This window comes from Hyposmocoma kahamanoa, unplaced genomic scaffold (genome assembly GCF_003589595.1).
Source record: "Hyposmocoma kahamanoa isolate Upper Pololo Valley unplaced genomic scaffold, ASM358959v1 88, whole genome shotgun sequence".
In the NCBI taxonomy this organism is placed as follows: Eukaryota; Metazoa; Arthropoda; class Insecta; order Lepidoptera; family Cosmopterigidae; genus Hyposmocoma; species Hyposmocoma kahamanoa.
Genome location: NW_020654466.1, coordinates 9,569,948 through 9,594,331, shown reverse-complemented (window position 1 = coordinate 9,594,331; position 24,384 = coordinate 9,569,948). Strand labels below are relative to the sequence as shown.

The 24,384-nt window shown below is 35.7% G+C and overlaps 1 protein-coding gene across 1 annotated transcript in view; it reads right to left on the bottom strand.

Annotated features, from left to right (window-relative positions):
- LOC113235919 overlaps window positions 1-23,212 on the bottom strand; it is a 46,272-nt gene extending 23,060 nt beyond the window's left edge. The window contains exons 1-16 of the mRNA XM_026471840.1: window positions 23,078-23,212; window positions 22,846-23,010; window positions 21,284-21,479; window positions 21,133-21,170; window positions 18,993-20,961; window positions 16,829-16,969; window positions 15,452-15,592; window positions 14,269-14,417; window positions 13,505-13,572; window positions 13,267-13,388; window positions 10,555-10,818; window positions 7,285-7,412; window positions 5,833-5,994; window positions 4,852-4,938; window positions 3,464-3,662; window positions 1,896-2,027 (exon numbers count right to left, since the gene is read on the bottom strand). Of these exons, the coding sequence (XP_026327625.1) occupies window positions 1,896-2,027; window positions 3,464-3,662; window positions 4,852-4,938; window positions 5,833-5,994; window positions 7,285-7,412; window positions 10,555-10,818; window positions 13,267-13,388; window positions 13,505-13,572; window positions 14,269-14,417; window positions 15,452-15,592; window positions 16,829-16,969; window positions 18,993-20,961; window positions 21,133-21,170; window positions 21,284-21,479; window positions 22,846-23,010; window positions 23,078-23,211 (4,095 nt within the window). The 5' untranslated portion in view covers window position 23,212. The remainder of the gene's footprint in view (window positions 1-1,895; window positions 2,028-3,463; window positions 3,663-4,851; window positions 4,939-5,832; window positions 5,995-7,284; window positions 7,413-10,554; window positions 10,819-13,266; window positions 13,389-13,504; window positions 13,573-14,268; window positions 14,418-15,451; window positions 15,593-16,828; window positions 16,970-18,992; window positions 20,962-21,132; window positions 21,171-21,283; window positions 21,480-22,845; window positions 23,011-23,077) is intronic.
- Between the last annotated feature and the right edge of the window lie 1,172 nt (window positions 23,213-24,384).

Sequence of the window (24,384 nt, the reverse complement as noted above, 5' to 3'; positions counted from 1 at the left end):
TACGGTTTAAAATATGCGTGTATATATTTTAAACGCGGGCTGTGGGCATACGCAATAGGAAATTGGTTAATCTAGATAATGAGAGTACTAAATTATAATAATCGAAAATACAACTTCCACTTGTAATTGAGGCAATCAGCGCAATAATGGTGTTAACCCACACACTTTTTTTTTCTACTCTACTACTTTAAATGATACTGAAGTACTTTAGTATATAATTATTTTATATTTGGATGCTATTTTCAAGTATAAACAAAATCAATTAATTTTTTATACTTGAAAATAGCATCCAAATATAAAATATTTAGATACTTTAGTATCATTCAAAGTTATATAGTAAAAAAAATGTGGGTTTCACTGCTGTTACCTGCCTTACAACTGCCTCCGTAGCCGAGCGGTTACCATGCCGGACTGTCACCCAGAGGTCACAGGGTCGATTCCCGGGCCGGGAGAAAAAAATTTATGGCCTACATTTATTTCTCTCGTGAGTTTGGGTGTAATTCGTGGTTGTCTACGTGTGTCCATGGCACCTGTGACACAGGGTTTCCCTAGTGCGGAGCTATGTTGAGTGTGAGCGTTATTATTATTATTTATGTATATCCATGAAAGCGCTGAAAGCCTCAATTTATAAGTACACTTGGTTTAAGCATTACGCCAGCAATTTTTTTTTACATTCTTTGTATTTGTTTTTATACCATTACCATACCGTTTTCATTAGTCTGACTTTTTAACACAGTATAACTGAAACTAGCAATACATAGATACAAGTAAGAAAAGTAAATATAGTGTCAGTCCAAACTGAAACGCAAGAAGGTGGCACTGCGAAAGTAACTTTTGTAAATAGCAGTTATTATTTATTAAATAATGTAATATTTGGTTACTTTCATATTGATTGTTTGCTAGCTGTTCTTATTTTGTACACGCACCGGCACATTTAGAGAAACAAGAAATGAGAATACTGTTTCAACTAATAAAAACTGTTTCAACTAAGTTTTTATGAAATTTGCTAGAAAAACGTTCAAGTTAAATTAACCTTGAACCTGTACTTGAACATTGACTGTCACTTACCTACTAATAAATGGCTCACAATTTTTTTATTCTCAATTTAGCCTTAAATTAAAAACAAAAATTAAATTAACCAGTCAGACTTTTTATAAAACATTGTGTTAATTTCGGGATTTACTAGTGTTCTGTTATGTATGTCAGTATATTGTGTAGTTGGGTGTTGTGGATCAATGGTAAAATGTAGATTTTTATTTCTGTATAATATGTTAGATAGACAATTTATTTTGCACCCAGAATGTTTGTAATTTTAATTAATTATCTAGTAATGAAAAAGTTTTTTATTCAACAGTAAGTATTTACTGAAGTAAATATTTGCGCACGACTGGTTTGCCCCGTTACTTGCTATCATAGAAAAAAAATATTTGTCAACTTTTATCAATTTATGTCGCAAGAAGACGGGCTTAGTGGCAATGCTCTATATGGCCCAGTCAGACGACGGGGGAGAGCATTGAAGAGGATGTTATGCCCGGCAGCGCACTGATGAGGAACATCCCTTACGATACGTCCATGTACCGCAGCGTACGCTCTCCGGCGCATACCAGCGGCGGCGCCGCCTGTCTCGGTATCCTATAGCGTGTTCTTCAATACCGCTTAAAGAAACATGCTAAGACACGCCGAGCTCGGTTGGATAAGTTTTATATCCTCTGCCTTCCTATCCCCCGGTTTGCGCTGGCCCTAATCTTTACGATTTAAAGCTTTGCACTGCAACTGTTATAACTGTATAAAACTTTATATCGTGTCAGACGACTTGTACGTTTTGTCACTTGACATCGTAAAAAAAGTTAAGGTTGAATCGTGGTAACGAATAGTAATCAGATAAATTAACTCACCTCAGTGTTATGTTCAATTAATTGTTGAAAATCAGTGATTTTTAACATCAATACGTCAGTATGCCCTGCAGCTGTTGCAGTAACACGAGTTGGTCGAATGCTATTCCCATGTAATTGACCAAAAATAGAACCCTTGAAATAAGTAACATTAATATTAATAGGTTTTATCAATACAGTCCAGTTCAATAGCACATGAACCTATAAATTCCTGTTCGAATATCGCCTCCAGAGCCATGGACTAAGATCTGTCAATGTGTTAGCTTGATATGCTGCCGTCTAAGTACTCGTAGATACTAAGTAGATAATAAATATTATGCATAACTTCAACTTCAACTTTTATATCTATGGCTCCGTCGTTTTGCGCGACGATTTCGCCAACGTCAAGGTTGAAAGACATGTAATGCGGTGGTGAGATAGATTGCCGGTTATTAAAATACTTAGGCGGTTATTATGCACATTATTTATTTTATTAAATATCATGACGTTTTCAAACTACCACCGACTATAACCGATTTTTTTCTTTTAGCCTCGCACTACGGAAACCCTGTACCGCGGGTGCCATGGACGCACACAAAGACAACCACAAATTACACCCATTTGTTTGAATTGCCCCAGTTACAATTTAAAGAAAAAAAGAAATTTAATTGACAATGTATTCTATATAGTTGACGAATATTTTAACCTTATGATTTCTAAAAAAAATGCTCATTATTTTATGAAATTTAATGTATCTATTGATAATTTATTATGCAATTTGTTGATAACATTATAATTATTATTAAATTAATATTTAATTGTGTGTGTATGTGTAAGTCTTTGAATTTAATTATGTAATACATTATGTTAATAGTGAACGACTTGGCATATATTAGTATTGTTGACTTGCTAAAAAAAGCTAGTAATGCTTGTGGTGTGGGAAATAAAGGATTTAAATCTTTGATCGGAGGACACTTTCTTCGTGTTGTCCGATCTTTGTCATTATTTTATTTAAGAGCCAGGCAGGTATTGTTCGATCTTGTCAGTGTAGCCTCCGCTGTTCCTCACGGTTCATATACAGTAGACGTCCTCATAGCTGCTCACTTTGATAGAGCGTGACGGATCACTCGCTCAAGGTTACGTGATAAGTGCCTACCGCTAAGTGCGCCGCTGATGTCGGTTCAAGCGCTCATACAAACCTTTCATTTATGAGCATTCGGCTCCGCATGACTGCTCACGGCGGGCAACGTTATTTTCATCTCTGTGAGCGCGTGTTAAGTTCTTTTTTTCTCGTAGTGAGCGCCTGGTGTCATTAGTCACATTTAGTAGGCTATTATAGCGTAGGTATTTTCAATTTTGTATGAGAGTGAAGTATCTGTTACGTAGTAACTATTAAGTAATCTGTGACTTTCATCTTCTTCTTTATTCGATCTTTGTATGGTATCAAGAATAATTAAATATACGACTTTCTGACAATTATTAAAAAATATTTGATTTCATTATGGAGCTCTACTAGATAACGAAAAAAAATCCTAACAGTAAACTATATTCTACATTCATTGGTCGAGCCAATGCATGGACAAAGTACGTACTTTTGTAAGAGATGCCAATATTTTTCCCTCCTTAGTAATGTTAACCTTGCCACGGTTCACAATAAATACATTGGGAGTTAGGTCCATCTCCCTCATTATATCTTGGTTATCCAAGAAGTACACGTCTACCGCAAGATTAGCAAATTGACCCTGTAAACTTTTGCCTCCATCCAACAACGAAGCTGCAATTTCCAGTGTCCTAAAACAGTTGACGAGGTTGAGATATTCTGTACATATAGAAGGCAAGAATTTTGGAACTGTAGTGTCCTTGAGTCACACGGTGGGTAGCTGTGCTTTAATTCCCATTTTCTTTAACTATAAACATTTACAAAAAAGTTAATTATTTTTTTAACAAAAAGGGCACCGTGTTTTTTTATGATAGCAAGTGACGGAACGAATAAGTCTGGTGCATAAGCGATGCGCCTGTTCATAGCAATTGCAGTGCTATTCAGAGCTTCAAATAGCCAAGATTCGAGACATAAGTTGACAAGTCCTGTAATTTCTCCAGCACGCTCACACTTCAAAACCGGAAGATAGTAAAAGATAGTAATGCTGACTTTACTGCTTGGCGGTAGAAATAGGTAAGGTGGCAGTACTTGCCATGACGAACTTGTTCACAAGGAGCTCACTGAATGAATGAATTAATGAAACATTCTTTATTGCACAATAAAAATTACAATGACAAAATAGGACAGTAATGTAAAGTATCACAGAGTAAGATACATCAGGTGGCCTTATTGCTAAGTAGCAATTTCTTCCAGGCAACCTTAGGATAGAAATTTAACAGTTGGACGGGGGGGTACGACCAAAAAATATCTTGTAATGAAAGTGGTTATAAAGAAATATACTACTAATCAATAAAGTAAATATATGAACAATAATATCAAATACATACATTATTGGAATCAATACACAAATAATAATAATAATATACACTATTTATATACTTTTGTAGGAAAATAAAATAAATAGCAATAATAATAAGACAAATATATAAAATTATGCAAAAGAAAATAAAATGAAGGAATGGGTATTAAAAAAAAAGACTTAGTAGTTAAGGAAAATGATCCTTAACACGACGTTTGAATTTCGAGAATCGATGAAGAATCAAGAGAAGGGAGGGGATCGATGAATAGGTTCTGAGAGAATTCCATAGGTGGATAGCAGATACAGTAAACGAGTTGGAGTAAAAATCAGAGCCATGTTCAGTATGAGTGTATCAGAGGAGCGAAGAGGACGGCAGAGTATAGAAGACTGAAAAATTAAACGTTCTTTAAGGTGTAAAGAGATAGAATAAAGTAGAGTAAAGAAGGGAAAGTGTGTGAAGGTCTCTACGCCGGCACACTGCTACTGACGTGTCTCAAGAACGCGTGACTGGAAGTACATACTTTTTATTGAAAAAATAACATAACTCCTCACGGAATACCACTCCGACGCGGTTACTCATGATAGCATCCACGTTCAGTCCTTTTGTTCTACAGAAAAATAGCAAATTTAATGACTTAATTAAAAAAAAAATACCATTAGAAAAAACTGTACATTAAAAACGAACAATTATCAGAAAACGTTAAATTTAAAAGCAATATTTGCATATTTCGAATACAAAATTTGTAGTTTGTTTGTGTAGTTGTTATTTGGGTTCATTATACTGAACAGTTATCAGAACAAAAAAAAAAAAACTATTAACAAAAATACTTTTTATATTGTCTTGTATCTCGTATGTGAATTCTATGAAATTTTTTAGGATGAAGATTTTTTATCTTTTTATGTGATGTAAAATATAGAAAAAAAAGTATTGTTTCTTATTAATATTTTAATTACTTAAATTGGACGTAGTTAAGCACAAAGGATCGAATCCACAAAATATCAAGAAATGACCAAACGGTTCCTAAACTCTAACCTTTTACATCAGCAAAAAAATCCAACATATAAACATAAATAAATATCTCTAGAGTTACATGACATTATAAGTTTTGAAAATCAAACTAGAGTGCGAGTGTCACAAAGTTGAAAAAAATTACAATGTAGTAATAACATATAAATAAACTAGTGGAGTAATTTCACAAAAAATAATTGAATATCAATTCAATAAAAATTTAATTATTACAATGTTGTTTTCAGCCTTTGTAATTCTTACATTTTTGTTATCATTATATTTCAATATTTAATAATTTTGTACCTTTTTGCGTATTTTATTATTCACGTTCAGTATTTTTCTTCAAACTATGTATTTTCATATTTTTTTACATTGCCTAAACTGTGTAAAAATTGTAACCGGATTGCAATGTTATTTGCAGTAAGTGTAACTGTGTATCTGTGATAGTACGATGTAAAATAAATAAATGATTAAACATTAACTACAATTTTACCTTATCCAATAATAATCGAAATAATCTATGGCCCTCGTCAAAAGTTCTTTGGGTACTCTTTCAGATTTCAAAAACGCCTTCAGTTGAAATACACCGTTGTGAAACGTAACATTTGTTCGTAAATTTAGAATAAGTAACGCTTTGCCCAGATTGTAGAAGACCCTGTAGAAATATACTAGGTAATTGCAACTCATCATCATCAACCCATTTATACGTCCCACTGTTGGGTACGGGTCTCCTTTCAAACGAGGATTTGGCCATAGTCCGCCACGCTGGCCCAATGCGGGTTGGGGACATCACACGTTTTCCGAGGGCTGCGAACCTTCAGCGACGTGCAGGTTTCATCACGATGTTTTCCTTCACCGAAAAGCTTATGGTAAATTTCAAATCAAATTTCACAAAATTCCAAGAAAGTCAGAGGTTGAAGAAGCAGAGGGAGAAAGGTCAGAGGAGAGAGCCCGGTTTCGAACCCACGACCCTCTGCTTGAGAGGCGGTAGGTCAAACCATTAGCAACCTAATTTGCAACTAAACGTCTGAATTGAAAATGAAACTAATACGATATATACTAAGTGAAACGAATTCCCTATGAGTACTAGAGCATTTGAATTCACTCTGGGCCACTTTCCAGAATACCCAGACCAGACCCAATAAAGAAAAGTTATTTCCTAATTTGGTCCTTCCGGGAGTTGACTCCGGGATTTTCTCTTCCAGCGCTCACAATATTAACCGTAAAGCATTATTTAAGATTTTAAGCACTATTTAACTTTCTATTACCTATAAAAAAGTTTAACACTGCTTAGTTAAGTAATGTTTAATGAAGAAAAATAATTACCATGGCAACATTAGAAGATTAAACCATTAAAAATAGCTATAGAAAGCAAAAAACAGAAAATTGCTGTCAGACGGCTGTCATTTGATGTTTATTTCGAGCGAAAATCTAAAAATTGAATCAAAGACAAATACTAATAAACTCATTGTTTATTACATTTAACATATTTTCTTTGGAAAAACGATGTCGTTTCCTAAATTCATGTTCATCTAACCGAAGCAGTGGATCGTATCGTTTCTTGTTATTTGCATGTTTTTTTGCATTTTTTCACAAATCCGCCGAAAAATTTCCATTTTTTCACAATTCAAGTAAAAATTTTCTCACAATAAAAGTCAAAACAAATCTGCTTAATTCATTGACGTTTTAACCTGCTAACAGCTGATTAATGTCAGCCATCTTGTTAGTTAGCGAGTTTTAAGAAGGTTTCTAAGGTGTTTTTTATATTGACAGCTATTTAAACAACAAATTAAGCAATAATTTAGCACTAGTTAATGTTTATAGGTAAGATTTTTTTTAAAACATTGTTAAAGCGTTGTTAGTGAATAACCATAAAATTCTTAAAATACATATTTCTAAGTACTTCTGTGTATTAATTAACCTATAGAAATATACAGGAACTTACCAATATGCACCACCGAGCGTTACATAAGTAACAGTATAATAAAGAACATCATGTTCAGCGATTGTCCAAATAGAAGATGCCCTTATCATTAACATGTTTTGTGTTAGACTAAAGGCCAGGGTATAAATCTGAAACAAAAAAAAATAAGGTGAAATGAAATGGAGTATTGTTATTATTATTTTTATATATAAAGGGACGAAACGAACAAGTTGTGTGCCTGATAATAAACTACACGACAGTCCATAACAGTCGCAGTGCCACTCAGAGCTTTAATCTCAAAGATCAAAGACGCACTGTCACAGCGCCCGTCACTCTGAGACATAAGTTTGACAAGTCCCAAGTGCCTGTAATTTCCCGCAACCTTACCCTTCAAAACCGGAAAACAGTAACGCTGATATTACTGCTTGGCGGCAGAAATAGGTACTTCCCTGTACGAACTCTTTTACAAGGAGCTCTACTGGTACTGAAGTATTGCTTATTAATTTACTATAGGTACTAGATTTATATTATAAAAAAACAAGTGAATAAGGAAGAATAAGTAAGATCTTTTTTAATTTTAAGTGTGCGGTAATTGTCATCAAACACGAAATTACTAATAGCACTGTTTTATTAAACAGTAAATTCACGTTTCATGTCACCTTGAATAAACGAAACTAAAAACTTACAAGATCAACTTCATAAGCTTCAAGGGTGTCGTTTAATAGATAATAGTTCGGCATCCAGCAAGTTGCTTTTTTTAATTTATTCAGCACAGTAGCACCGTATCTTAGATCTACACACCTTGCCATAAAAAAAATACTGATGTAGAGGAGTAATAAAAATATTATAACGTGCAATTTCACCACCTAGACAATAAATACATAAATTATTTAAATGTGGCATTTCATTGGGTTAGCGGAATAGCAAAGTAATTTATTTCCATTTTTATTAACATGGATTTTGGCAAAGTTACGCCAGAATCTAATAAGCGTTTATATTATTTAGGCTCAATTCACATTGCTACGGAACGGAATGGAAGTGACTTTTTGTAACTTTAAGTAGCTTGTGTAAACGTACAAACTAGATGCAAGCCAAAAAACGGGTCGCGCGTCTTCCGGAAATTTCGCACATCTTGGGAATTCCCCGTAGTCACCGTATCGTATATAGTTTGCACGACACAACTGACACAAAGTTCATTATGCTATGTACAATTTCGTTAGAAAAAATCGCTTCCATTCCGTTTCGCGGAAATGTAAATTGAGCCTGAATCGCTTGCAGGCAATAAGAAAACTTACTTCATCGTGTCAGGGGACTTTAATTTATATACACTTTCAGTTCAATATATGCAAAAGGAAATATAATGATACCCTTGAGGCACATCTTGGAGAGACACCAGCAAATCTGAGAATTCTCATAAATTTCCGCAATGAAATAAGTTTTTCTATTGACGTTTTTGTTTGTACATAATCCTATCTTATACATTGTACTCAATCTTATATAATAAAATATGTAAATTACTATTTATATTGTATATAAATAACTATACTCGTGGATATTTTTAAAAGAACGCTAAAACAAGGCTGAATTATGATAACGAACTTCATATGAGCCACTGACTACTTATACCAGAACGTTTAATCGAAATTATACTTAGCATGTGCCTTTAATAAATGTGTTGTGATGGTGTGTTTCCTGACCTCATGAAGCAAAGTAAATTTATTCCACTTTTCAAATCTGGTAGTATTTCAGACCCCACCAATTTCAGACCTATTTCAATACTACCAACACTCAGTAAAATCTTTAAATAAATGATTCTAAGTCAGATGTGTGCACATTTTTATAGTAATAACTTAATGTCTCCTAAACAATTTGGTTTCACTCGGGATCGCTGTACAACCGATGCTGGTGTTGAGTTGGTAAAACATATGTTTGATGCATGGGAAGACTCATATGATGCTATTAGTGTATTTTGTGACCTTTCCAAGGCTTTTGAATGTGTGTACCATGATACTCTGGTCAGGAAACTTCGCCATTATGGTGTGTCGGGACGTGACCTCGACCTTCTTAAATCGTATTTGAACGGAAGGTTACAGAGGGTTGATGTTAACGGTACGAGATCATCAAGGTCCGCAATTGGCATGGGTGGGACACCCAAGGTCCATTTTTGTTTTTAGTTTATTTTAATAGCTTGCCTAGCCTCATGGAGGGTATAAAACATGAGTTAGATTGTTTGCTGATGATACTTCCTTATTATTTAAAGTTAAAAGGCACCAATGTTCCTACGACGATGTGAATATATCTAAAGTAGTTGATTGGTTTGCTGTTAATAACCTGCTCCTTAATGAGAAAAAAACAATTTGTGTGAAATTTACGTTATCCAATGTTAGAGAGACGGTTACAAATATTGTAGTTAGAAACGAAAAATTGAATCTTGTGGATACATTTGTATTTCTAGGTATAGCGTCAGATGCTAAATTGCAATGGGGTTCACATATAAGTAAGTTATCAAAACGGCTCAGCTCTGCAGTGTACGCGATTAAAGAAATACGGAGGCTTTCAGACGTCGAAACCACTACAATGGTTTACTTCAGCTACTTTCATAGTCTAATGACATACGGCATTTTGCTTTGGGGTAATGCCACCGATATCAATAGAATCTTTTTCCTGCAGAAACGTGCGGTTAGGGCAATTTAAAGTCTGGGCCCCGGAGTATCTTTGAGAGATCAGTTTATGGAAATTAATATTCTTACACTAGCGTCACAGTACATCTACGAAAATGAAAATGTGCACGCTGTAACAATTTAATTGACGCAATAATTTATCTCTATATCATTGAATTTGTATTGTATAATCTTGGTTTTTATATATAACTTGTTGATTGTCGTACATAAATAAAAATAAGATAAACACCAGAACCTCACATTTTAAACAGTTGTTCTAAGTATTCAAATCCATTGTATTAGGGTGTCTTCAAATTAGACGCTTATAGTAGCGCCACAGTGGCGCTGCAGGCGCGACATTACTATTTCATACAATATTTAGAACTTGGACTTTCGTAGTCACAATTAAGTGAACTAAAAATTACTGTAGCGCTATAGACGCGTGGCTACCGTACCACAATCGTACCACTGCAGCCATTTTACAAGCGTCTAATTTGAAGACGTCCTAACGCAAATAAATTTTATATTACTTCTTAAATTATGTCTACTAAATATGTATGTTTCGTCTAATGTAGCTCTTTTTATCACTTGTTGAAGTTTTGACAGAACATGCCCAGAATACAATACTCACAGTTATCAATGCAAAATTCACTCTCGTTGTATCAGACAAGTAATCGAAAATTCCGATCAGTATATATAACTGAGCGAATGAGATAGATATAGTAACAAGAACTATCGAGGTCATGTCTATGTAATAATTGTTAAAAAATTGATAAAAGCTTGCAGGCAGTCCTGTGTTGATAATTATGTCCAATAATAAGGATCCAGTGATATATCGCATAATACATTTCCAAATATTACTGATAACCAAGCCATTTTTATGATAGTAAGGCATCTGCGAGCAAACATAACAATTAATATTAAGGCAATAAGATAAAAATGAGGTAGTTGACAACTGTTTGCAGAATAAAAAATATTATTCAAATGAATATTTTTGAATAACATGGTAGCATTACTGCGTTCCGGCTAAGAAGGATAAGGGTGCTAGTGATATTACAGGCACATGGGACTTGTCAACTTATGTCTCACGGTGACGGGCGCAGTGGCGGTGCCCTCAGATCTTTGCGATTTAAAGTTCTGAGTGCACTGCAGCTGTTATGGACAGGTGTGTAGCTTACCATCAGGAGCGCGACTTGTAAAGGTCAGGTCTAGGGTACTCTTAACTGACGATCACGTACAAACGTACTGATGTATGCTAAGACCATAGCTTCTTAATCTTCTTATGGCATCGATGGCACTATATACTATAATGCTTGCCCTTGTGGTGAAAGAATTTGCCAATCGGGTAAGGTACTCGCCGATTATTGCTTAGGGTGCGTCAGACGAAGGTATGTACAGGAAAGTTTGTAGTGCCACCCCTGTGCAAGACCGTAGCAAATAGATAACGGTATGAACCTTAACCTAACTAAATGCTTTTTTGTAAAATGTTGTCGCAAATTCAATATCATTTCCTCTAAATACTATATTGACAATCATCTAATTTCAGAATATGATCGAATTAGAGACCTCGGAGTATTGTATGATAAGAAGTTAACTTTCGTTCCACATATAGCAAATGTTATCAAGCGTGCATTTAGAATGTCAGGGTTTGTTATGAGAAACATCAAGAACTTTAAAATCATTAAAACAAAGATATTGTTGTACCAAAGTCTAGTTAGTAGCATATCAGAGTATTGTATTGTGGTGTGACGGCCACATTTCACAGTTCATTCATTGCGATAGGAGTGAATACAGAGGTGTTTTATATGGTATCTCGCTTTCTCGATCGGCAAAGCCTAAAAAAGTTTTTTTACATAGTGAAGGGTTAAATTATTTCAAATTGTTTTCACTTGACCAACGGAGAAAAGTTCTTGACTTTGTATTTCCTTTTAAAGCACTGCGTAACCACATAAATTGTCCTCAGTTGCTAGCTCTTTACAATTTCCGTGTCCCGTTGAGACTACTTCGTCACCCCATCGCACCTCTCTGTCCTCCGTCAAGACGCAATGTGTTAGATGCAAACTCATCTGTACACAGACTGTCCAATCTGCTTAACTAAATCAGTCACCATTGTCACATACACCATATTATTATGTCACTTAGCAATTTCGCGCTTGTTTCTCAGCAATTATTAAATAAGTAGATATTTTTTCGTTTCTATTTTTATCTTTTATATTGTTAAATAATCACTATTTAATCTTAATTTGATTCATTACGTTTTTACAATTATAGCATGCGGTGTCTGCCTGTAATTAACTGTTGCACTTAGCATTAAGGCAATATTGTGCTTTCCTAGTTGTAATTCTAGTGTAAGTAGTTGTTGGTGAACCAATACAAAAAAGAAGGCCGTTATACCTTCCTACCCCGGTGGGAAAAGAGTATTAAATGTGTATGTATGTTCTTCAAAAGTGTCAAGATGCTGAACGGTGAGGTTAATTTTTTTTTTAACTGACGACCTCAAATTCATGTCAGTGCCATCTTATTTTCTGTCTAGTCTTTTATTAACCAGACTATATTTAGAATAATTTTACGTTTTTATTATAATTATAACGTAATTATGGTCAATTGGTACTACTCACTAACAATTATACATAGAGTGGTAAATACGTTTAGGAACTTTTACTTCATAAAAAACCTAAATTAAAATTTACTACTTATTATGAAATCAAAACTTACAAATAATTTTATTATCATATCCAAGTATCCCGTAACTCTACAAAATAATTCAAATGCTTTAGAGCCTGAAGTAATGCTGGCTGCAAACAATAATTAACCCACTCAATAAAAACCTGAGAAGATTGAACACTACCTTAGCTGCGTGGCTATGTTTCAAGTAATTGAGTTGTAAGCACAGGTAAAGTTCCGGATGTAAGAGATAAACGGCTTCTAAGGGCCACAAAGAAGATCTCATATTTCGAAAACGACAACAAGTAGCAAAAAATAGTACAATTAAAGGTAACAAAAATGACAAATAAAATCATTTACCGACTCTACCTTTTTATTTCACACTTTTCATATCTCCAATGGTTCTTCGGAAACCGCTTATATCTAACACTTCAAAGTTTGCTAATGTACTGCTTTCCCATTTTCCTTAACTGCCCTAGGAATTATCTACAACATTTCACCCAAGACATGGCGTTTTCGAGAAGTTGGAGGTTAACTCTTATAACACAAAGGAATGGCAAAAAATATGCAATTAAAAAAATATAGGGCGCCTGCATATATAAGCGTTGCAGTGGCGCTTTTGTAGCGTGGCAGCCGCGCAACTACTAATTTTCATACAATATCATGGAAGCGAAGTCACAGCGATCAACAAGCGTGCCAGATGACAAGCGTGCTCCACTTTTGCAGTAACAATTAGTGAAGTAAGACGTAACATGTGGTAGCCTTGCCACAGTTGTGCCGCTGCAGCACTTTTATAAGCGTCTAATTTGAAGGCGCTCTCAGACATTCAAAATGACAAAAGAATTTACGAAAATAATGAAAAAGACTTGTAAGGGCATTTTGTGAGCCTTATTTTTTATTTTATACAAATAACTTACCTAAACAATGGTAGAGAATTGATACAAGTGCAATGAATCCTCTTATGTACATCCAAGTTACAACAAACCTACAAACAAAAAAATATTAATTAAAAATTTTCATTGATACCCTAGTTTTACCTGTAGCTGTATCTAGGTTACACAGTCGATCTCCCAAAAAAAAAAAAAAAACACTGCTGCCTCCGTGGCCGAACGGTTACCATGCCGGATTGCCACGCAGAGGTCCCAAGTTCGATTCCCGGGCTGGGAGAAATATTTGTATGGTCTACATTTATTTCTCTCGTGAGTTTGGGTGTCATTTGTGGTTGTCTATGTGTGTGTCCATGGCACCCGCGACACAGAGTTTCTCTAGTGCGGGGCTATGTTGAATGTGTACGTTAAAAGAATATCGATCTAGCTGGATTCGAACCAGCACCTTCATCACATCGTATCTGACGCTGTCTCAACTTCGCTACGGAACGAACCAGCCGACCTTACAAATTTTTTATGTGCTTGTTGCAGTTCTACGTTTTTGTTTTAACAACTTTTTGCCGTAGCGCCATCTATGAGAAATCATGAAAAACTGGTGGAGTAATTTCACATTGAATATCATGTTAGTAAAACATCGTGACATTCAATACACTTAACATTAAAAGATTATTTACATTACTTTGTATACGTGTATTAATGTCGTATATTTCTTAAAAATAAGGATTACGAAATGTCAGCTTTAGTATAATATCGGATGCATTATGCCTCATTTAAGCACAATAATCAATACCAACCTTGATTCTGGATTCGTTCTGTACTCTTTGTATAGTCTTATGAATATATTATTTTTAAAGCTCGTGGGAATAACTCTTTCTTTAACAACGCCAATATAAGAATGAAAGGAGCTGCTGCGTGATGTAGCGTAACTTAGTTTCTTCAGATCCTATAACAATATGTTTGTTGGTAAATCATATAATTACAACACAGAAAGAAATATATAGATATTTAGCAGTTGCAAAGCGGTTCTTAACAATGTCGCTTGTTGTAGCTTGATCTGTTATATTTATATATTGTATAGAATGTAATAGAATAAGCTTTATTGCATACAGAATAAAAGTGACAATTCAAAAACATAGTTACATGTACAATCGGCAACCTTATGTCTGGACAGCGATCTCTTTCAGGCAGTTACAAAGTAATACGGAGTTGTAGGTGAAGGGCAGTTAATGGTGCACAAAGCAGCTAAACAGTGGTGTATAAATTGACCCGAATACATTCTTAAACAAACTTCATAAAACGTACTATAATATACATACACATAGCTACATACCAAATATATACTATTACACATTTGTATGTGCATTTGTACGTCGTATCTTTGTATTTTGGTTTTTCAACGACTTTTTAGTCGTAGCGCCATCTATGAGAAATCTATGAAAGATTTATCTATGAATATCAATTCAATAATAATTTAATTAATACAGTGAATAGCGACATCTCTCGCCAGGACTGGTAGCTGTAAAGGTACTAACTGGGTGATAAATCTGTCTTAGATTTCTCATAGATGGCGCTACAACTAAAAAGTCGTTGAAAAACCAAAATACAAAGACACGATCCAAGTACATAGAAAAATTCGTGAGGTCCGTTGGTTGGTTCCGTGGCTTAGTTGGTATAGCGTCTGGAACGGTATGCAAGAAGACGTCAGTTCGAATCCGACCGGATCGAAAGATTTTTTTCTAAATGTTCGATCTTTGTATTAATTTTAATAAACTAGTGGAGTAATTTCACAAAAAAGAATTGAATATCAAACCTAAACGAAAACCTAAGAACTCGAATTGAATATCAATTCAATAATAATTTAATTTAACGTATCTGCTAACAAAATCTATTTAAATAATAATTTGAGATTTCAGCCAGTTCAAGACGACCTTGTTGCCTTACTAGGGCTGCTGCAATAATTTTTAAATAAACATTTACCTCTCTGTGTTTGTGTAAATACGCTTGTATTAATTCATTGTACATAGGGCTAAATTCTTTTACACAAGTTTCAAAATATGCAGCTTCAGCGGGAAAGCGTTTTAAACAATCGATAAAAAATTTATGCGGCAAAAATAGTATCTGAAAAATAATACACAATAAACATTTGCACCCACTTAAGTCACTTAAATTGTTGTACTATTATTTATTCTGAGTTTTATCATCAGCTATAATAATTATAATAACGCATACACTCACAGCTCTGCACCAGGGAAACCCTGTGGTTCGGGTGCTATGGACACACAAATAGTCAATCACAAATTACGCACACTCACGAGAGAAATAAAGGTAGGCCATACAAATATTTATTTCGGCCAGGGAATCGAACCTGTGACCTCTGCATGGTAGTCCAGCATGGTAACCGTTCGGCCACGGAGGCAATTTCATGGTAAAATGGAACAGCTGTTTTTTGCGATTTCAGAGTTGGCCATGGAATGAAGCTCGATTTATATTACCGCGGAATGGCATGGAAGTGGATATTTGTAACGAAATTGTACATGGCATAACTAACTTTATGTCAATTTTGTAACGTACAAACTAGATACTAGACGGTGGCGCGAGAATTCTCCGGAAGTCGCGCAACTTGTTTTTTGGCTTGTATCTAGTTTATACGTTACACAATTGATATAAAATCCATTTAGTTATGGTTACAAAATTTCATTCCGTTCCGTGGCGTCGTATATTGAAGCTAAAAGTTGTTGTATTGAATATTAGTGCGGACTTTACATTTAATGAATGACCGTGAAGTATTCAGGCAATTGCCTTCTTTATGATACCAAGAAAGGCAACGGAACGAACAAGTCGTGCGTCTGGTGGTAACATAAAAAAAGGCACGCCTATCAATAGGAGTTCCAATAACACTCGGAGCTTTAACACTCGGAGCTTTAGGTCACAAATATCTAAGAGGCACTGCCACTACGCCCGTCACCTTGAGACATAACAACATGTTGAGTTCTTAGGTTTTTGCAATTTAACTTTGTTTAAACAAGTTGTAAGTTACTTTCTTGTCACCGCAATCGAATGATAAACACGTATGTACATCGTGATTAACTAAAATTATGTACTTTAAACACAGAAAAATGCCGTTTTCTTGTAAATATATTGAATTATGTCGCGTGTAATGGGGACGTCAAGGTATTTGCAAATGTGTAACTCTAAAATTCTCACCTGCGACTCTGTAGTATCAATTCGTTTGCAACAACCTCCCAAAAAGAAACTAATATTTTTTTATATTAAGAATCTTTATAAAAAGTAAATGATTTTTAAATTTAGAATTAGAAGGACATTTGGCCTCATTTAAAAGATAAAAAAACGTACTTCACATTCTTTGTCGGTAGTGTATGTTCTGATGGAAGCTCCTCCCAATAATACGGAAGTAACAGATAGGACAGTCCCCTTTGGAACTATAGTCTGGACGATTTCGCTTAGGTCATTTCTGTATTCACATTTCATAGAACCCTGGACAAATCTGAATTAATTAAATGGCTATCATTGACTAAGACTACGACAAGTCTAATAGCGTTTGCGCACACGTCCGACTTGTATCAGTTTCGAATCCGAGAAATGACGATCCGAAATGTCACAAGGGTCATTTTATCTGAAGCGATATTCGTATTTTCTCGGATTTGGGGGTCTACTCTCGATCTCCGTCCGACATCCGTCCGAAACAATTACTGTCAAATAAGTCTTATTCGACCAAATTAAAAGACAGGTATGAAGTACGAAGCTTCATTCGCATCACGCGTCTTTTCATTTGGTCGAGTATTGCTTATTTGACAGTAATTGTTTCGGACGGATGTCTGACGGAGATCGAGAGTAGACCCCCAGATTCGGACTTAGTGCACAAGCGATATTCGAAGTGGGTACGTACGAGTTTTCTAGATTTGTATAGTCTCTGGTTTGGAACGAATACGAACCGGATGCAGTGCACAAACGTGCTAAGAGTACACAGACTCCGAATGAAATATCAAAAGAGTTGTTGTATTGCATAAGCTTCTAAAATAAATTTACATTATTCGAAGAATCGAGAACGTAAATTATATTGACTCATATCGTGAACTCGTATAGCTTCACCCTAACCTCAAGCCCACCTGGTGAGTGTCTAGTAGCGCCCTGGGGGTGTACTCCCGATCTTCGTCCGACATCCGTCCGAAACAATTACTGTCAAAGTAATACTCGACAAAATTAAAAGTTGCATGATGCTAATGACGCTACGTTGCATTTTATTTTGGTCGTGTATTACCAATTTCACTGTAATTGTTCCGGATGGATGTCTTGCCGGAATACTTGCCCACCTACGCGCCCTAAGTTCAGAGCCTTCCGCTAGCACATTTATTCGGTAGCACAGTCAAGGCAAACTGTTTTTGTAATATTCCTTTAGAGATTTTCAACTGCCCTTCCTACCTTCGTTCCCGATTCCAATTGCTACCCCCTCCCACTCGTTCAAGGCGTCATAAGATGCTCGTTCGCCCTAACTGTAAAACAAATTTCTTTTTTAACTCCTTTTCTTCTCGTGGAACGCAGTTGTGGAACCGACTTCCTTCCCATATCCAGTCTAGCCCGTCTATCGCTTCTTTCAAGAAAAGGTTGAAAGCGCACTTTCTTGCGGAACTATCTTAGTAATCATCTTATTGTATTTTTTGTACATACTTATTTATGTATATATGTATATGTGTACCTATATGTATAAATTACACTATTTACATATTGATGCGATTTATTATTATTCATTATAATGCTTATGCAAGTAACTGTATTTTTTTATTTATGTACTTTATTTATATTTATTATATTTCTTCCGCACTCTCCCTTGCACGCTATTGTCCGCTTATAACTTTAGCTCTCACTGTCCTTGGTTGGCTAGAAGAGACCTCTTTTAGTGATAAGTCCACCTTTGCTCACTTTCTGTTAATCTAATATTTCTGATGTATTTTATTTGGTGTAATAATATATATATATACATACATATTCCGCCTCGCTACCTTGCACACACACTTCCACATCTCAGTTGGAAAGGCCGCCTAAGGGTGGCAACCGTTAGTTGTGCAATGCGGCCGTGATGAGCAAGCAAACAGCTTCGGCACCTATTTGCACCCAGGAGCACTCACTCAAGGCACTAGCCTTTTGAGAACCGGATAAAGGCTGTGTCAGCGATCTGATCTGTGGTCAGGACCTGACTGATAAAATCTCTGTGCAGGCTTGCTTGTAAGCACTAGGGCCCTTCCCGTATAACCAAAAGGGTTGGAATACGGAGGACACTATGATCAAAACTTAGATCGACAGATCAGATGTTGCGCGACTGTGGACACGCCCAGTTGGTTGCTCTGAACTGTTTTCGTTGCCAGTTGTTATTATTTGTATTGTAATTAATTTAATTGTAAAATATGGCTTGCTTAAAGTGCCCGATCGCTATGGTCTTCATACCTCCCTACATCTTAATTCTCATTTCATTAAATAAAAATGCTAAAAAAATGTCACTTACTTTCACAAGCCAGTTTATTTGTTTTACGAGAACACCAAACTTGATAAACTTGATATTTCTAGGTAGTATCAAAAACTGGCTCAATTTTGCTAACTCTCTGATGAATACCGGATCCGATTCCTTGAACAAGTCGGATTCCCTTATAATCTTTTCAGCAACTTCGCCGTGAACATTCCAGTATATATTGTACGGTTCTTCATTTAGCTGCTTCGGCATCAGAACGTCTGCACCCTTAATATATTTCCAGTGGCATTCCAAATAGCTATCCAAACGTTTCATTAATTTTGGATGTAAGTTATACATGTTATAGTAGCTTTTAAGAATTGTTACATAGTAACAGTAATCAATTGTGAGTTTATATTTTACGTAGAAAATTGACATGCAATATGATTGTGTGTAAAAAGCTACCACGAAAAGAATAAAAGAGCCAACAATGTCGAACGACGAGTCTAATTTAGTTTTTGCTACTAATATACCACTTTCGACTTTCAGGGTGTACATATAAATAAGTGACAAAGACAAAATTCCGTATTCTCTAAATAAACAATTTGTGGTGTTTGAAACCAAGCAATGCCTTCGAAAATAATTCCCTTGTGTCATATCTGGGATCAAAATCGACATCATGTATATGAAAAACCCGGAAGCGTATAGTATTAGACAATGTACCACAAGCATATACAAATACATTCGATATTTAATTTCTGTGTGTCGGGTCCATTTAATATCACGTCTAGTTTGGAATAGTATGTGCGTTTTTAACAAGCGATTAAATTTAACAATATCGCTTAATGACCATTGGTTAGTTCCTGCCATGAAATAATCGACCCATGCAGTGGCAAATAAATCTAATATGAAATAAATGTCCTTGCAACGCCGAATTAGAGCGGCAAAAATTGTTTCTGAAATATTCTGTCCTCCCTCAGTAGCAGAAAACAATAAAACAATTATGTCGACAGCATATATAAAGTCAACGGTTTTCAGGAAAAATGGGATCCACACAGGTTTATCAGTAGCCATTCTAACTATAGCAGGAGGCAATACAAATAATGTTATCCAAGCTACCGCACAAACGATCGTATTCCAAACAGTAATAAACTTTGATTTCAACGACAATAACCACGGAAATTTGTCTCTACTAAACATTGATTCCCTTCGCAATTGATTTTCTTTGCACAAAACTAATTGACCGATGTACTTAACGCAATGATAATTCGTTTCTTCGCGAGGCATCTCACATTGTTTGCGTTTATTCGATCTTTTATAGGCAGCAACAGCGTTGGCCACCAGCCACCAACGTTTCTTGATCCAGTCAATGCCTTCATCAACCACAACATCAGTGCCTCTAATTTCTTGTTTACAATAAAATAGATCTCGCGCATGTTTCATGCGATTACGTACTAACTGTAGTATATTTCGTCGGTCGTTAGGAAATTTATGCAATGATATAAGAATGACTGCACGAGTCACGGTAAATACTTCGCAGTATGTAAGGCAACGAACTGTCACCTTTCTATTAATCGGCGGTATGATAGCACTGACATCTCCAAAAATTGTTCCACCCGACACAGATAACATTGCTGCCGAAGTATCGTCCATTGCAAAAAATTGTACAACTCCCGACTTTAAATAATACAGTTTTGTATAACAATGTAATCCAGAAAATAATCGTTCTCCAGGCAATCTGTATTCCAGCATGATGTGTTCGCAAAGCCATCGCTTGTAAGGTAAAGAAGTCTTTCGAAATGTTGGACTATGGTAAAAAACGGCCCATGAAAGATCTTGTATAATCCCCAATTTTAAATATCTTGGTATATAGTGAATTATTTTTGGAATCGATATTATGCCTCTTTGCTTATCCCACATGGTAGAATAGAAAGTTTCTACATTTATATGTGCTTCAGGGGAGGTGTTTCGTATTGCAGTTTCACTTATCATCCTTTTTGCTCGTGTGCTATACATACTTAGGCATCTGATATGTAATAATGCATCATTGAATAAACGTGGTACGAACAGAAAAGTCCAGAATACGTAACTCACAAACATTAGAAAAACTGTGAAGAAAAAGTTTATCATAGTTTTTGGAAACAACTGGTCAGTTATATAAAATGTAGTATGTCCTAATACGTATTGAAATCCATACATATAGGTGAGGGAAGTGGAATTAAATATATCTGGATTCTGAAAGAAAATGCAATTTACAGTCTCGATCTATTTTACAAACGTAACATTTATAATATATTTGTTCTACTTATTGTAGAGTTTAATAAATAATTTTGTAAAATATACAATACCCGATAACTCATTGGACGTCGCCAGTCGTAAGCAGTCATCCGAGTACACGAGTCACATAGTCCGTGTAGAGTTAACAGAAGTAAAAAACACGTAATGGCGTTCACGACGAGGAAGAACGTGATAGAGAAACCGGTGACAAAAGTTAACATTGAGTGTACATTTTTTAATGAAAAATAGTCGACTACTCTGTAAATGCTGACAGATAAAAACATATTAGCTTAAATTGCAAGTTCAGTGATAATCGAAATTGCGCTTTTTTTATAATACTAAGTGAAGGGACGAACAAATCGTGCGCCTGATGCTAAGCGATACGTCTATCTATAACTGCAACTAGTGCCACTCACAGCTATAAATTACAAAAAATTGAGGGGCACTGCCACTACGCCCGACACCCTGAGACATTGGTTGATAAGTCCCATGTGGCTGTAATGTCACCAGCACCCTTACCCGTCGAAATCAGAACGCAGTAACGCTCACATTACTGCTTGGCGGCATAAATAGGTAAGGTGGCAGGACGTCTCTGGACGAACTCTTTCACTAGGAGCTCTACTGCTACTAGAAGTGCTAGAATTAGAAAGGGCTCAGTCGTAGACGAGCTCTACCACGAAACATGATACTACGTGACAGCGTCCGCAACGAAACTCATACGTACTACACAAATGTCAGTTTTACGATGAAAGTAATGCCAAAATTGGATACGATAGCTGTCATTTGACGTTTCGGAGTTAGGTCGGAAATATTGCTTCGTATTTCGTGGTAGACCTCCAGGTTTTTAAAAGTATCGCAATGCAATTCTCAATGCTAATTAGTAATAGGAAATCCAATTGTACAGGCACATACAAAACCATATTGTCACCTACTAAGGAATCTGTAGGAGTTTAATACCGTGTCAACTGTCGCCAAAGGCCCAGCAAAGGGTTGACTGCCGCATTTGACAAAAACTTCATCTTGCTGAAGGAGCTATTTACACCAAATCGACTGCCGCCTTTTCGGCATGCGAATATAACCGAAGGCGCACAGTCGACGCGACGTGCTGTTTACATAGAGTCGTCTGCCTCGTTCGCCGAAATAACCATGGCATAGAGACACAAGAAATCGTTCGAAATGTTTAACGAACTGATGGGGTAGGTAGGTATTTTCCAGCCTCCAGCTCGCATATCATGGTGGGATGCAGTTGACGATACGTTGAAACCTGTTTAGTGTCGACTAGATGGTCGACTGTCGTAGGCCATTGAGTCGCCCGTTAGTGTTACTGTCACTTGTAGTCGATCGAACAGCTACAGTCGTCGAACAATTTAGAGTTTACACTGGGCCGTCTTCGCCATATAACCGAAAGCGACCTGTCGACCTAATGTAAACGCGCCATAAAGTGCAAAACAGAACGCAATCACTTCATAAGAAACAACATGGCATTGCAAGTACGTTTATTTTTTAAGTTAGTTCTATTTTGTCATTTTTGTATAGAATTGGTCCATATATCAGATCTGAGTCAAGGCGTGTAATATTGCCGTCACAGTCTGATTGTATATTTGTGAAAAGAGAGGTTAGGAAATGAACTTACACAAGAGTTTCGGAAAATGCTAGCACGTCAGGCCATAGTCGTGGTGGAGTACACGACTCTCCTGAAATCATCTTATAGAACGGAATAACACTTATAAGGTCTACCAACAGCGGTATAGCTGCCTTTGGCAAATATTCCCTTTTTCTTGCCTCATCTTCCACTTGTCTTAAAAAGGATATTTAATTTTAAAAAATATGTCAATTATACGATATTTGTTTGTGGATCAACTCACCTGTGTAACAAGTGAAGAAATATATCAACCATGTATACAATGTCGGAAAAATACTTGTAATTTTCTATGACTGTATATTTATTATCCTGAAGTGTGTCCCTGTTGCATTGATCAAAACTATGAACAGAAGCCATGGGCCCCTGAAACAGAAATAATTTTCAACAAGATCCACACTGGATTCATAATATCAATTGCTTGCTGGCTGACAATTTTGTGTTGCACGTTTGAGTTTTATACAAGCGCTGTTGGAAATTTGGTTGACAATTATTAGGAAAGAAAATTTTTTTTGGATCTTAGTTGCTTACTTACCTATATTTGTTTTTTTTTTTCAACAAATTAACGTTTCGGGTTCTCAGTCAGCCAGTTTATCAGTCAGGCGTGACCACAAAAGGGCCCGAAAGTTTGGTTTGTTTCAAAAAAATAAATACACACGATTTAGATCCGAAAAAAACAGTTTCATTTCCTATGTGTAACAACCGCGAAAACCTAAGAACTCGACTTGATTCACAATTTATATCTAACCATATTTTGGATTATGACTATTATCATTTATACATCATTGAAAACTAATCAGAAAATATTTGTAATTACGTTTATTTAATGTCAGGATGATATTCAATTATTTTTTGTGAAATTACTCCACTAGTTTGTTATAATAATTCATCGAATATATAATCACAAATAGAGACGAAATAAGGGCCATCTCATAGGCAAATAGGACTTATATCACTTTTAAATATCAACTCTCGTTTTCGCTGAAATCACAAATTAGAAAGCTGAAATAGTGTAGCGCCAACAATTGACCTGTGTGTACGTCTCCGTGTATTCCAAAAGTATTCTGTATTTATTGTAATAACGATAATATCTCTAACAATGGGGAGCTGTTCTATTCGGTAGTGTGGCAAAAACAGCAAAACATCTAATTACAAAACAAACGCAGTCACATTTCATCGGCAATCAAATATTAAATATCGATGGCTTTGTAGAATAGTGACTTATGTGAAAATTAAATTAATTCATCATGATTTTGGTTCAGAGACATCTAAAGCAAAATATAACGCGCAAAGGCGACAAATCATACGCCGGTCCATGTTGGGTCTTGTTTAGTTTAGCCAATAATAAACTCGGAGTTTTTTTGTACATTATAATTTAGTACATTCCGAATGCAACTGTATTACAAAGACAAAAATGAACTGTTTTGGTTTGTGCCATTATTCTTGAAAGGCAGCGAATGTAACTTTTCAATTTTCGTCCATTATAGCAAAGTTCAAGTTAAATTGGTCGAATTCGGGCTGACCAATCGGAAC